Genomic DNA, 13,424 nt, shown 5'->3' with positions numbered 1-13,424 from the left:
CGATGAAAACGGAAACGTTCGTATATTTCATCGTCGTTAAACGAATCGATGGGATTAAGTCTGACCCGAAACACCCTCTCCCGTTGAATCAGTGTTCTCTGACGAATTTGAAACAGCACAGCTGCCGCCATTTTCATGTGTTGACAGTTGTTTTGGCAGTACTGTCAATGACAGTGTCATAGTCATAGTCATACGAATCACCTCATGTGATCGAGAGTAACTTCGCATTGCTTTTTCTTGGCACAAAAATAAAGAAAATAAAAGGGGTAGGGGTGTTTTAGCTAAACAACATAATTTTCATATTTAAAAATAAGCTAGGTCTAGTTGTGTGTTTGTTATTCTCTAAATATCTAAATCTAAACTTCGAACCAAGCGAAGCTGAAATCTCAGACTCAGACTCACTGAGTCACTCAACTTCATCAGATTTATTAGTTTCCCGGACAAAAATGTGTGCTTTCGACGATCTGTGACCTTTAAACCGTTTCCTTTAGCATTGGCAAATATCAACAGATTACTTTTGTCGTTATAATTCTTTTTCTATGTATTTTTTTCTCGCGAACCGAGTCGTCTAACATTGGCCGCCATCTTTGTTGACTTTGTTGACGCCGTTCCTTAGTTACTAGTCAGAGACTAAACGATCAAGTCCGACTCGAGCAAGTGACTAAATCTTGGCCAAACTTAGTCCGAAGGTGACGTGATTTTAGTCTGGGACTAGCTTAGTCAGCTCACATTAAATCCGATTTTTTCTAGTCATTTACTAAAGTCAGAGATAGTCCGGGAAATAGCGCTAGTCCGCGTTCATTAGAACGGGCCCTGGGCCCGTTCTAATGAACGCGGACTAACTTTAGTAATTTACTAGTCTAGTAAATGACTAGCTAGTCTTTAGCCCAAGCTTAGTAAGTGTCTAAAAAAAAATCGGATTCAATGAGCATTATTTAGTCTCGGACTAGCTGGGCTTTAGCCTAGAAATGGGCGTGGCTAGTCCTGACCTAGTCCTGACCTATCCCTTGACTCTATCGGTTATTTTGTGCTGCTGTTTGGGTTCTTCTGACGCAAAAGATTTAATCAGCGCTTCATCCGCTTTCGTTTTGTTTAGATTCTATTTCCTTTTGAAATTCATTGACGAAAATGGAGCTCAACAAGAGAAAAACTATAACTTTTCAAACCCTGAAACTGCAGCCCTCCTGGAAAATACAATTATGTCGAGATTGCAGCACTCCGTAACAGTGCGAAAAAAAGAGAAGTACATAATTTTTTCTTTGTCACTAATGAAATGAAATAAAAATAGGCTATAACACGGTCACTGACATTGGCATCTGTAGGACTGTAGACTGTAGGCTAATACAACACCTCAAACATTTGTCAGTCCATATCTTTGCTTTTATGAGGTCTATTTTCATTATGAAAAGTTCAAAGTGAACAACTAAATGACGCCGATTCAGTGGTGTATTTGGTCTATCATGAAATGAAATAAAAATAGGCTACAGCACGGTCACTGACACTGGGCATCTGTAGGCTGTAGGACTGTAGACTGTAGGCTAATACACCACCTCAAACATTTGTCAGTCCATATCTTTGCTTTTATGAGGTCTATTTTCATTTGAAAAGTTCAAAGTGAACAACTAAATGACGCCGATTCAGTGGTGTATTTGGTTTATCTTCATGTGAATAAATATTTTTTATTGACTTTTCCAAAATTCCAATAGGTCATTCATTTGTATGTCTTGATCTATTTTTCCTTGATTTCAGCTGTCTCAGCTCAAACTATACTTTTCTTTCTCAATAAATAATTCATTTTCTGTTTGCAATGTATTACAGAGATGATTTACCACATGTAAAAATTTCAAAGTTGTATCTGAAGCTGTTTCTGAATTATACTTGATTATGCATTGGGATGCTGTGCTTTCGTCACATTTTTTTCCTATTAAGCTATATAGTATAGATATTTTCCACCACATAAACGGTCATAAATTTTTAACCAGTTGGATTTGAGATAGAGCGATACTTTTTTCACTCTAGTTAATGTTTCACTCCCCTTTATTTTTCTACACTAAATTAATACCCATAGCCACTATTTTGAAAAATTCTTGCAAGTGCCTACTGTAGGTCCCTGTCACTCACAATGTTGCTTTGTATACCTCGTGTTTATCTACTTCCTATCTCCCTGCTCTGCTCTCTGATCCACCCTTTTACTACTTGGCAAGAACAGGCAAGGTGGCAACCCGGTCTCGGGTTTCTATAAAAAAAAAAAGAAAATTAATGAAAAAAACCCAAAAAAAAACAGGTTGGCATGTTCAATGAAAATTTTAAAGCATCATAATAGCCGACATGGCACCCATAAATTATCAATAAACAATATAAATAGATGTACTGTAGTGCGGAGGTTAGGCAATAAATTTCACCCTTCCTCTTTGCCCCTACTAAGTGGGGCTTTGTTGTCTTGTAGTATGACACTTGCATTTGGACCCGTAGGCCCAAGATTCAAGTCCCTCCCTGAGTGGTTCAAAGTCGAGTCATTGGAAAAGGCTCCTTATTGAGTAATTGGCCATTAAAAGTAATGACTCTGTCGGGGAAAAGTTGTGATATTGCGGTGTTGCTATTGGCTTGGAGCCCCTTACAGAGCTTTGAGCATGTTTAGCAGTATACAATCTAGCATCTGTGTCAGTTGCCACAAAAAATGACAAAAGTTTTAAGCTTTCAACTCACTTGAATATTTAGAACAAGTCAACCAGAAAAATTCGAAATGAAGTGGAAGTGAAAATAAACTTCTTTCTAAAAGTAAAAGGTTTTTTTTTTCTTTTAAAAAAAAATTCCCAAGCGGTGTCTTTATTTATTCTTTTTTTTTTTTTCAGTGCAAAAAATAACAGAAAATCGCTAATGCGTCAAAAGTTATAACCGCAACAAACGTAAATGCTAGGATAATGCTCTTTATATATGCTCAATTTTTTTTTTTTTTTTGTCTTTTAGCAAATATTTTTAAAAATTAATTATAAATGAAATCTACCACAACATTATCATATTAACAAAATTATGAAATTTTGAAAAATTAGGAGACTAATTTAATGCTGTACTGGTTTAGGGCAAGCCGTTTACGGGTTTGGGGCATGAGCATACATATTTGGGGTGAGGGGGTTTGGTATCTATTTTCGGTTTTTAAGCAAGGTTAACTGATAATACCTCATATGTATTTACATCAAACTAACAAAAGATGTCAAATAATTGCAGTTAGAGCTGTTGGAATTTGAGGTATAGAAAAGCATACAGATTTAGGGCGACCTACCCGAGTACATTTGATAAGCAAGAAATAAATCTTCACCCTCTCCAGTCAGACCCTACAAATATTTAATGATAAAATGCCAATTTAAGAGGTATGACTGATAATAATCTACACTCAAAAGCATGACATTTTTTATGCAAATAATTTAAAGGATACAGACTAATTATACGAGTAAAGTTTGCTACAACCATAATAATAAATAAAGATTTTATGGCAACAAAAAGCAATCAATAGAACTGATTCCAGTGCAAAATGAATGTCCTCAACAATCTCATTACATAATCGTTGATTTACATATTTTTTTCTCCTTTTTCATTTTCAGGTTTGAGAAAAGATCAGAATGAGAATCAATGCGGAATTCTCAAAAACCGTTCGGTGATGGAGCTAAAAAAAAAATTCAAGGACACGAAAAGAATAGTCCAAAGTCATGTTGATTATGTAAAGCAGACTGGAGGGGGAAACCAGGACCCTCTTCAATCTTTCCCTGAACAGACAAGTACGCAAGTCGGTACTCGTCATTATGTGGCGAGTGTAGTAACATTGTTGATGGTATTCAAGGTAAATTTCTGCAATTATAATAGTTTCCATACATTGTTCTGTATACAAATGTAAAAGGCTGTCATCTAGGCATTCCATGAATAAAGTAGTAGTAGTAGCATATGGCTACACCTCCAAATTTATTTCGTCAACCCAGCTTCTAAAGTCTTCCTCCACCCTAAGGACGGTTTCATAGCCACCTTCAAGTTTAGTGACTGGACAGTGGAGGACGATGTGATCGCTGGTCTCTGGGGCTGCCTGACATGAATACAGATAGTACCTTACAATATTTTAAACAAGTAATTTGTACTATGTATGCATGCATCTTTTGTGATCGTCTAATATTGACATCCTTACAATTGCCTATGCACTGATTCATTTTTCTCTAACATAACTATCCTCTTTTGGTAGTTAAGTCTCAAAAGTATATCACCTCTATTGCATACTAACAACTGCCTCTGGGACACGTTTCCTCTTGATTTTTTATCAATTTTAAAAACATTTAAAAGAATAAATGAAGACTGAAGTCGAGTATCAAAACAAGATTATTCACATTTAATAATTCAATGGTAGTTAAAATCTTGAAATTTACTTTACACCATCAATCCTGAAGTAGCTGACAAAATTATATGAATATTTCAAATTTGAAATAAGTGATGGAGCAAGAGCTTTTGTGTCATAAGGGATTGCCATGTATTTTTTTATCACAAATCGTCAAAGTGGCATCACGCAACATTGTATTGAAATTCCACTTTGGAGTTGGGTCCTGTAAAGATTTATTTTGTTTCATTTAGTGTTTTATTTAGGGCAAGCCAATGGCACAGGGAGTTATCATGCTTGCATATGAATCAAAGTGTCATGGGTTCAATTCCCAGCAGATTTGTTATTTCTGGGATTCATGGGTCTCAAGATCAGAAGATAAGATTACACTTGGATGCATTTCATGGTTAAAAAAAAAAAAAGAGCCAGAGACCGGTAATTATATGATGCAAATTTTACATTAAAAATCAATTGATATCGTATCATATTAAAATTGATATAAATAGAATTAAAATCATTATCATTTCATAACAATTCACCTTTAAAAAAAAAACACCACTGTGTTCCTCCTCATTAAGTTTGTAATGGGTAATCTGGACTTGAAGTGCAACTTGTGAATTCTATACTTCATTTAATTCAAATTTATCAACAATTTTCTTTACAGTAATGGGCACTGAGAGTTTGGTTCCGAATCCCAGTCCAGCCAGAAATATTATTGACATATCTGACTGTAATCTTGGAGATTACACCATAATCAGTAAGCATAATTCTTTTGCTACAAAGTCATTAAATTATTAATAAAATTTCACCCGAAAGACTAAAGAAAAATGTTTTAAATGAGCTTTTGTATATAGCAATAAACACAAAACGTGCTCAAAGCGCTTTACAAGGGGTCCCTGACCAACAGCAACATTTAGAACGGGACATGACGTCTGTTAGGCGATATTACAATTTTTCGGACAGAGACAACACTGTTAACGGCCAGGTACTCATTTTACACCTGAGTACGGTGAGAGAATGTGAGTAAAGAGTCTTTTCCAAGGACTCAACTATGCGCCGAGCGAGGCTCAGGGCCAGGACCTTCCGATCCGAAAACGAGTGTCATACCACAAGACCACATAGCCACTAACAGTGTATTTAAACATTGACAACAGTACTGAAAGGACTATCACGGCTAACAAGTCAGTCAAAATGGGGGACATTGAAGTGACAGTGGGACCACGAAGTATAACATAAATGTGGTTGTGTGATTTTGTTTAATCAACATTCTTTATTTGTTTGTTTTTAATGGTTTTACGGCGCTTGCAACACATTAAGGTCATATCAGTGCCAGTAAAAAGGAAGAAAATGGGATAGCAAAATGTTCTAGAATTATAAATCCTCTTCTGTTTTTAATTGCTTGCGACATATTTAGGTCATTTCAGCACCAGTAAAAAGGATGCAAATGGATAGTCATGCAATTCTAGATTAACAATTCAAAGCACTAATAAGTAAAACAAAAAGGGAATGGTTCTTATATGGAATGGATGTAGATTCCAAGAGCATGCCATCGGTGTACTTAGTTTGAAGTCACCTAAAAGTGTCGTCCAGGCACAAGCACAGGTCCCCATTAAGAGGAACACACTCAAATGCTTACTTATCACATATTACATATGTAAAAAAAAATACTGGTTCTCCCTGAGAGAAAAATACTCAAACAAAAAGATGATTTACAAGGAAATAAAACAAAAATGCATACTGTTGCTGAGTCCATTGTTTTCTCAAATATATTTATATTAACACTTTTAAGCACTGACAAACAGTTTATAAGGATTTGTTTAAAAAGTGGGATGTAGTTCTAAAATCATCTTAATTAAATGGCCAGCATTTCATGTTGCTTAATGAGATAACATTGTTCAAAAGTTTTTATCATTCCAAATTCTGACTTTGACCTGAAGACTATGTGGGATCAGAGAAGTTTCAAAATGAAATGACGTTTTTGATTTCAGCACCACTTGATTTCATAATGTGGCCAGTTTCATAATTCACAGATATAAACATGTTTTGTTTCAATGCAGTGAAAAAGATGTTCTAAAGATTTTTTTTCCTCCACAGCTTCAACACTAGCCAGACAGATGGATATGAATGAGATTAATGAAATCAGTTTTGTTGATTGCTCTGTGGTGGAGTCAGTAGTTGTACTAGATGATTTGTCAAATCACTTTCAAGAGGAGACAACAGAAACTCTTCCCCATACACCAGAGGAGTGGAATGCCTCAGATGGCATCAGCCAAAAATTACGACAAGCTGGCCCCAAGAGGAGATGACAGATCACTGACAATCCATTAGTGGATCAATGGCTGCAGTCGGAAATACTCCATTATAAAAAAAACCCAACTCCATTGTTGAACAAAATACCATAAAAATTGAATACATGAAATTTAAGATGAGGCATCTTAATTATGACACTACTTATAATTAATTTACTCTTTTTATATGTTTTGATATTATAGCTGTCATCTGCATTTTTTGCCAAATTGGGACCTAAAATTTGCCCAAAAAAAACCCCCAAAATTTGCCAAGAAATTTGCCAAAAAGACCAAAATTTGCCGAGGAGAACTAAGCGTTTCAGTAAAAATTAACACGCGATACAGAAAACAAAAATTTATAAAAGACAATTTATTACATTTAAGGAGGCTACATTTATTAATTTACACAATGTAAAGCGATTTATGCGCCCAAACTTTTAGACAGTCACACACACACACAAACAAACGTACACTTTCAGTCAGACTCATCAAAGGCCTAGTTTTCTTTTACTACTCAAAAAAAGAGGCATCGATAAACTTATTGTAGTAAAGGAAAACTAGTCCTTTGATGTTGTTTTCTGTGAGTCTACGCCTTCTGGAAGACAAGACAAGATTGTAAAGAGAAAAACTTCGCTCAGCATCAGCTGACGAGCATGTTGAGAAGGCATATCGGGACGCCAATGCAGCAAGAGCTAGAACATAATCTGCCACAGACTTCCAAAATAGGGTCAGATGTATAATTCCAGTATCAGACTCTCTCACAGCACTGGACCCCAGTTTCTCAATATACCTCGTGAACTCATGCTGAGGAATATCACAAAAATTTGGAATTGCAGTGTATGCAGATACACTGCGAGCATGAGATCATTATCCGTAGAGAGTAGCTTCCCTTGGTTTGGGCCCTGGCAAAGCTGCAACATTTCTCAAGTTTCGCACTTTCTTTTTCGTTATTTTGTTTTCGCTTCTTTTTTTTTTCCCAAAATTTGCTACGGTATTTGCCAATTTTCCCAAAATTTGCCACGATTTGCCAATTTTGGGAAATTTGCGGATCGCCCTGATTTGCGGCCGCAAAAAATGCAGATGACAGTTATAGGAAATTAATTCATGTATGAAAATCACAGCTGGGAGCGTTCACAAATGACATCATCATTTAGTTTCTATCCATGACCCAATTGGTTTCTAATGTCTTGAATTTGAATATTAATTCAATCACATGTATTTTGAGTCAATTTTAAAAATGGTTTAAAGCAATCCATGGAGACATGTTGCAATACATTTGTCCATAGTGTAGAAAAAATTGGCCTCATAGTATCTTAGAAAATCGCAGTTAAAACCTGTCTTATGAATTGCCTTAAACCATTTTAAAAAAATGGTTCTTGAGATTTTCTAATTGTTATTTAGAGGGGTTTTAGTCCTGTATTTATCTCAATCTGTACTTTTGATAGAGCTGATATGTTTTTGTTAAAATTTACTTAAAATCGCATGCATGCAGTGTTTAAGGCCTTTTTTTACTACAATCACTCCATTGTTCCTTATGTTATTGGTAGAACAAATCCTCTGGAATAAATACAGATTGTTATTTTGGCCTATTGTCACAAACTTGTACAGTGGCATGGCGATTTAAGACCCTTATCACAAATGTGACGGGACTATCCTGGGCTTTGGCTAAGCGGCTGGTATAATGATTTATACAAAAGGTCTTACAATATGTAATTGTCTTATGACAATAGGGCAGTTAACATTTGATTGCTCAACTTAGGATTTTGATGACCTTAAAAAAAGAAAATTTTAATGCCCCTTTGTTTTCTGTTTGATAACCGACTCAGGCATGAGAATTTTTGTTCAGTTTTCCAATTTATATCAGACCCTTTCCAGAAAAAATTACAGTGAATGCACTTTAATACTTCCTGCAAAACAGGTTTGTTTTTGTTTTTAAGGGTTTTACAGCACTTGCAACACATCAGCGCCAGTAAAAAGGAGTAAAATGGGATAGTCAAAGAGTACTAGATGCCTGATAGGCGACTTGTAGTTATATGATATAGAAATTTGTTTCCATATGACCAGCTGGAACAATAATTAAAACAGCGTGACATTTATGTAGCTCATCACAATAAGAATACTGCACACAGTATACTTGCAGAGTGATGTACTACATTAATGATTATATTTATTTCCTGATTAGAGAGGTTCAACGATATTTCTAAAAGCACTATTAGTCAAAGTCAGCCTGGCTGCCTTGCCAGCAGCAAGACGTTCTGTTCAGATGCTCCTTCCTGAGTCCAAATAGGAGAAAAGTTATGATTGCTGTCATCATCATCATTACGGTTGTTTTCTTCCATGGGTAGGCCAGCATCAACAGCAAAGTTGTGGAGCCAAAAACACATAAATAACCTTGCAGGCTCTGTCAGGCGTCATTCTGAGCTCGTCATGGAGACAATTCCATCTTCTTTTAACCACTCCAATGACTCTGTTGAAATGACAATAATTGCTTGTACTTGTACATGTACACTTAAAACCAATTAAAATTAAATGGACCTCTCTCTCTCTCTCTCTCTCTCTCTCTCTCTCTCTCTCTCTCTCTCTCTCTCTCTCTCTCTCTCTCTCTCTCTCTCTATTTGTTTTTTTTTTTTTCTGTCATTTAATTAGAATTAGAAGGGAAAGAATTATAATGGTTAATCTGAGTTCTTCAAAAAAAAAAATGTAATGTTTATACTGGCATGACAATGACAGTATGATTACAACTATTTTTTTGGTTAATTTTCTTTTATTTTCATTGATCATTTGCAAATTGTATTGTTAAAGTGGATATAAAAATAAACCTGAAATATTAAATTTCAAAAATTATCAAAATGTTATTGTTTCCTGGAGGGTGGGATTATATGATTGGTAAAACTCACCTTTCAATCGTGCATTTTGTGATACGATGGGCGGTGTTAAATGCCTCTTCTCCTCTATTTTGGGGGTTTTGGTATTGGGGTCATTAGCCAATTTCTTAACATATAACGACTGTCTCCAAGGATCACACCATCCAAAGCCCTGCGATGTGGATCCTCAAATGCAAAGAATAGCCCAGATTTCCTAAAAAAATTGCATCATGCACTGAACCAGGCCACTTAGGAACCAAGTTTGTAACTTATAAAATTGCATCAGAGACGACCTAAAAATGGGAGAAGGAAAATTTTGCATATAATAAAACCTGCAATAAAATCTAAATCAGGAAGTGTAGTCAACTTACGTACAGTACAGCTCGCGCACAATGGCCTCTTATAAAATAATAAAATTCCTTTTATTCATCCCATAGGAGAAATGTGTCTCATGGTCTGTTCCAAAGGAAGGGTGGGGGAGTAATAGTCATTGGGTGACCTTTTAACAACCATGTACTTTGTGTAACATACCATGACGACTCAACAAAAGGCTAGTGGGTGGGAGGCAAGTGACTGACTGATCAATATGTTGATAGTCCTATGCCTAATAAAGCGAATGATGTGTGACAACTGACTGATTGAGTAACTGTGCCTGATGAAAACTGATTGGGTAATGAGCTTTTATGTGAAGCCTGATGATGTCTTTTCTTATCACTGGGATGGTGCTTTACTATTACAAGTTTTGAAGAGCATTAAGTAGTGGTAGTGACTGCCAGTAGTGGGGTTAGAATGGATGGAGGCAAAGGAGAGGGGAACAGAGGAATAAACCATTGCATTGTTCCAACTTGCCCCTTTTTCTGATGTAATGTAAGTGGTAGGAAGGGGGGGGGGGGGGGGGGGGGTGGAGATAGTGATAGTCGGAGGGGTTGTGATTCTGGAGCTAATTCTGTCAGATCTCATGAAAGTACTTTGTGATAGACTACCTTCCTATTCAAAGGGTAGCAAGCAATTGTTATTGTCTGTTTCATGCCATAGAAACCGGGATAAACCCTGGCTCCTTGGGCTTCATGCCTCTGAAGGACTGCTATTCATTAAATTATTTTTTTTTTCATTTCAAATATTTAAAGATATTTAAACAGGTCTTTGATGCGAAGTTGGTCCCTCTAGCTCAATTATTAGGGTATTCGCTTAACATGCTAAGGGCAAAGTAGAGATTTTTATTTGACCCCACTGACCACCCAGGAATGATGGGGCGGGTAATCTGTATTTGTTAGATCTGGTGGAAAGTTCATTACAATAAACCTGTGTCCTATCCAAGGGGTAGCAAGCAATTACTATTGTCTGTTTCACACTAAAGAAACATAGATAAACTCCCGCTACACCAGCCTTGCAGCTCTGAAGGAGTGAAGGAAGAACTATTTGATGCGATTACTTTCAGCATGATGTCTTTGTGCAGATGTGGTCTAGTGGTATGACACTCGCTTTCGGATCGGAAGGTCCTGGGTTCGAGCCTCGCGCTCGGCACATAGTTGAGTCCTTGGAAAAGGCTCTTTACTCACATTCTCTCACTGTACTCATGTGTAAAATGAGTACCTGGCTGTTAGCAGAGGTGCCTTTGTCCGAAAAATTGTAATATCGCCTAACAGGTGCTTGTCTCGTCCTACATGTTAAATGTTGCTGTTGACCAGTGTCCCCTTGTAAAGCGCTTTGAGCACATTTAGTGGATATTGCGCTATGTAAAGCTAAATTTTAATAATTAAAAAAAAAATGTCATTGTACTTGACGCTTGTGCCTCACCAGTATGGTCTTTGCTTCGTACCCAAAAGATACCTAGTTCGAATATACACCATGGCATGTGGCCATCAACAAGCCACCTCTCCCTCGCTCAATTAGCAGCGCTGTGCTGCGGGTGACACCGGAGTTATTCCAGTATTCCCATTGAATAAACCCTAAGACAAATTTCCGCATGAGGACTATTAAAGGGAAATTTATAATCATTATTTACTTTATTGGGAGAAGGTTCCTGTATCACATCATTCATTTAATGACGTAGCAAATCATGGCATGTGGCATTGAAATTAGAATGAATGGCGAAGTGATAAGAATAAGTAAGAGAGGTGTCAATTATGCGAAATGACAATGGAGTGTGTGAGTGCCTGTGTGTATGTATGTGTATCATATTGTACACAAACTTAACTGTCAATGTAACAGTAAATTTTCGGTGGTCGAAATAACAGGGCGCATTAAAATAAAACCTTGAATTAATCAAATCCTTTTTTACATTGGCTAGGTGAAATTAGTTCAAGTAAGGAATGGAATGACAACTAAAAATAATAATGAAAAAATTTGGGATATTCGAATGAGTTCAAGTTCAAGGAAACTGTACTCGAATGTATTACTTTCACTTTTTAAAGTCTATCCAGTGAAATATTTTATTTAAATTGACCGTCGACAACATCTTTGTAATGTGTATTTGAAGTGAAATTTTAAAAACACGACACAAGTTTTGAAACAACATATTACGATTTTTTAACAGCTTTGGTATAACCGCAAGAGAGGATTTTTACTTGATTCATACTAAATTAAATTGAGCTTTATATAGCGCAATATCCATTAAATGTGCTCAAAGCGCTTTACAACAGTTCCCTGGTCAACAGCAACATTTAACATGTAGGACGGGACATGACGCCTGTCAGGCGATATTACAATTTTTCGGACAAAGACAACACTGTTAACGGCCAGGTACTCATTTTACACCTGAGTACGGTGAGAGAATGTGAGTAAAGAGTCTTTTCCAAGGACTCAACTATGCGCCGAGCACGAGGCTCGAACCCAGGACCTTCCGATCCGATATTTTTCTTTTCTTTTTTTGTTTGTATTTCTTGTAATGTTTCGAATGGCTCTGATTTCTGCTTCGTATTGAAATAGTGTCATAGTTTATATTTTACTCTCGCATCTATTATAATATTATAACGGTAAATCTCATCATTTAAGCTGGGATGAAATAAACTAATTTTCCTTAAGCCTTAAGGCAACGTGCACTAATTTGCAGGTCTGATAACCCAATACATCATGAGCTCATTGTTATAATGAAAATCTCAAAAAATTACACAAAATAATGTCCAGTGCAACAATGTTAAACGAGGCCCATATTGCATTCGGATGTCAGACCAGCATATATGCATATAAAGATAACATTCCCTTTTTTCATCCAATGGGGAAATTTGTCTGTCTTTAGGGTTTATTCCAAGGGAACACTGGAATAACCCAGACATCAGCCGCAGTGCAGTGCCGCAAATGGAACTAGAACGAGATGGATTGCTCAAGGCCGCACAGTACAACGGGTGATCAAACTAATTACCTTTTGGGTACAAAGCAAAGACCATACTGCTGAGCCATGCTGCCCCATCGCCTCGAGTGAAAAATCCTATTTTAAAGATTGATTCTCCTCAGCAATTTGTCAGTCCAACTGTACAATTTTTTTTTCTTCAATTCTAAACTGGTTTTGCTAATGAAAAATGTTCCCTTTCAAAAATATTACAATTACAGTGAAAATAATCTCCGACAAGAGCTCGAAAATTGGTTAAGGGAATGCAAAATTCAATAGTGCCAGAGAGCGGTGAAAAAATCTCCATTCCATGTCATACCAGTAACAGTCATAGTGGTTTGTGTGTGATGATTAGAGAAATCTACCAACACTAACACTTAGTTTGACTAGTTAAGTTGAGAAGAAGAAGAGGAGGAGGAAGAAGTGGGAGAAGAAGATGAACATGATGATGTTGGTGAAGAAGGACGAGGAGGTGTGAAGATGAAGGAGAAGAAGAAGAAGAAGTCTTGGCACCGATTTTGGGTTGGATGCATGAGAATATAAGAAAACTTCTCTTTAAAGATTAGTCTAGTATGAGATTAGAATTAAAA

The 13,424-nt window shown here is 36.5% G+C and overlaps 2 protein-coding genes and 1 long non-coding RNA gene across 5 annotated transcripts in view; 1 reads left to right on the top strand and 2 right to left on the bottom strand.

The window, feature by feature from the left end:
* Positions 1 to 13,424, bottom strand: part of LOC144964932 (uncharacterized) — a 43,891-nt gene that overhangs the window by 27,102 nt on the left and 3,365 nt on the right. The window lies entirely within an intron of this gene.
* Positions 819 to 9,495, top strand: LOC144964933 (uncharacterized). 2 transcript variants are annotated; one of them, XM_078899734.1, is made up of 4 exons: positions 819 to 1,243; positions 3,600 to 3,835; positions 5,019 to 5,111; positions 6,449 to 9,495. In XM_078899734.1, the coding sequence occupies exons 3-4, from the start codon at positions 5,021 to 5,023 to the stop codon at positions 6,658 to 6,660; spliced, it is 303 nt and encodes a 100-aa protein (XP_078755860.1). In that variant the 5' UTR covers positions 819 to 1,243; positions 3,600 to 3,835; positions 5,019 to 5,020; the 3' UTR covers positions 6,661 to 9,495. The 2 variants fall into 2 exon arrangements, with proteins under 2 accessions (XP_078755860.1, XP_078755859.1); XM_078899733.1 differs by lacking the exons at positions 819 to 1,243; positions 3,600 to 3,835 and having other exon boundaries at positions 4,352 to 5,111; positions 6,449 to 8,498.
* LOC144964934 (uncharacterized) overlaps positions 8,977 to 13,424 on the bottom strand; it is a 4,802-nt gene continuing 354 nt past the window's right edge. Inside the window, exons 2-3 of the long non-coding RNA XR_013643947.1 lie at positions 9,540 to 9,799; positions 8,977 to 9,109 (exon numbers count right to left, since the gene is read on the bottom strand). This is a non-coding gene — a long non-coding RNA (uncharacterized LOC144964934). The remainder of the gene's footprint in view (positions 9,110 to 9,539; positions 9,800 to 13,424) is intronic.

The sequence above is a fragment of the Berghia stephanieae genome, chromosome 2 (genome assembly GCF_034508935.2).
Source record: "Berghia stephanieae isolate SIO BIC M18660-M18661 chromosome 2, UCSD_Bste_1.3, whole genome shotgun sequence".
Classification (NCBI taxonomy): Eukaryota; Metazoa; Mollusca; class Gastropoda; order Nudibranchia; family Aeolidiidae; genus Berghia; species Berghia stephanieae.
This window is presented reverse-complemented; position numbering and strand designations above follow the sequence as displayed.

Bases quoted from the DNA above. Each gene is read 5' to 3' on its own strand.
- LOC144964933 (XM_078899734.1), top strand. From the start codon at position 5,021: ATGGGCACTGAGAGTTTGGTTCCGAATCCCAGTCCAGCCAGAAATATT. The intron at 5,112-6,448 runs GTAAGCATAATT...TTTCCTCCACAG, and splicing joins TGGAGATTACACCATAATCA to CTTCAACACTAGCCAGACAG.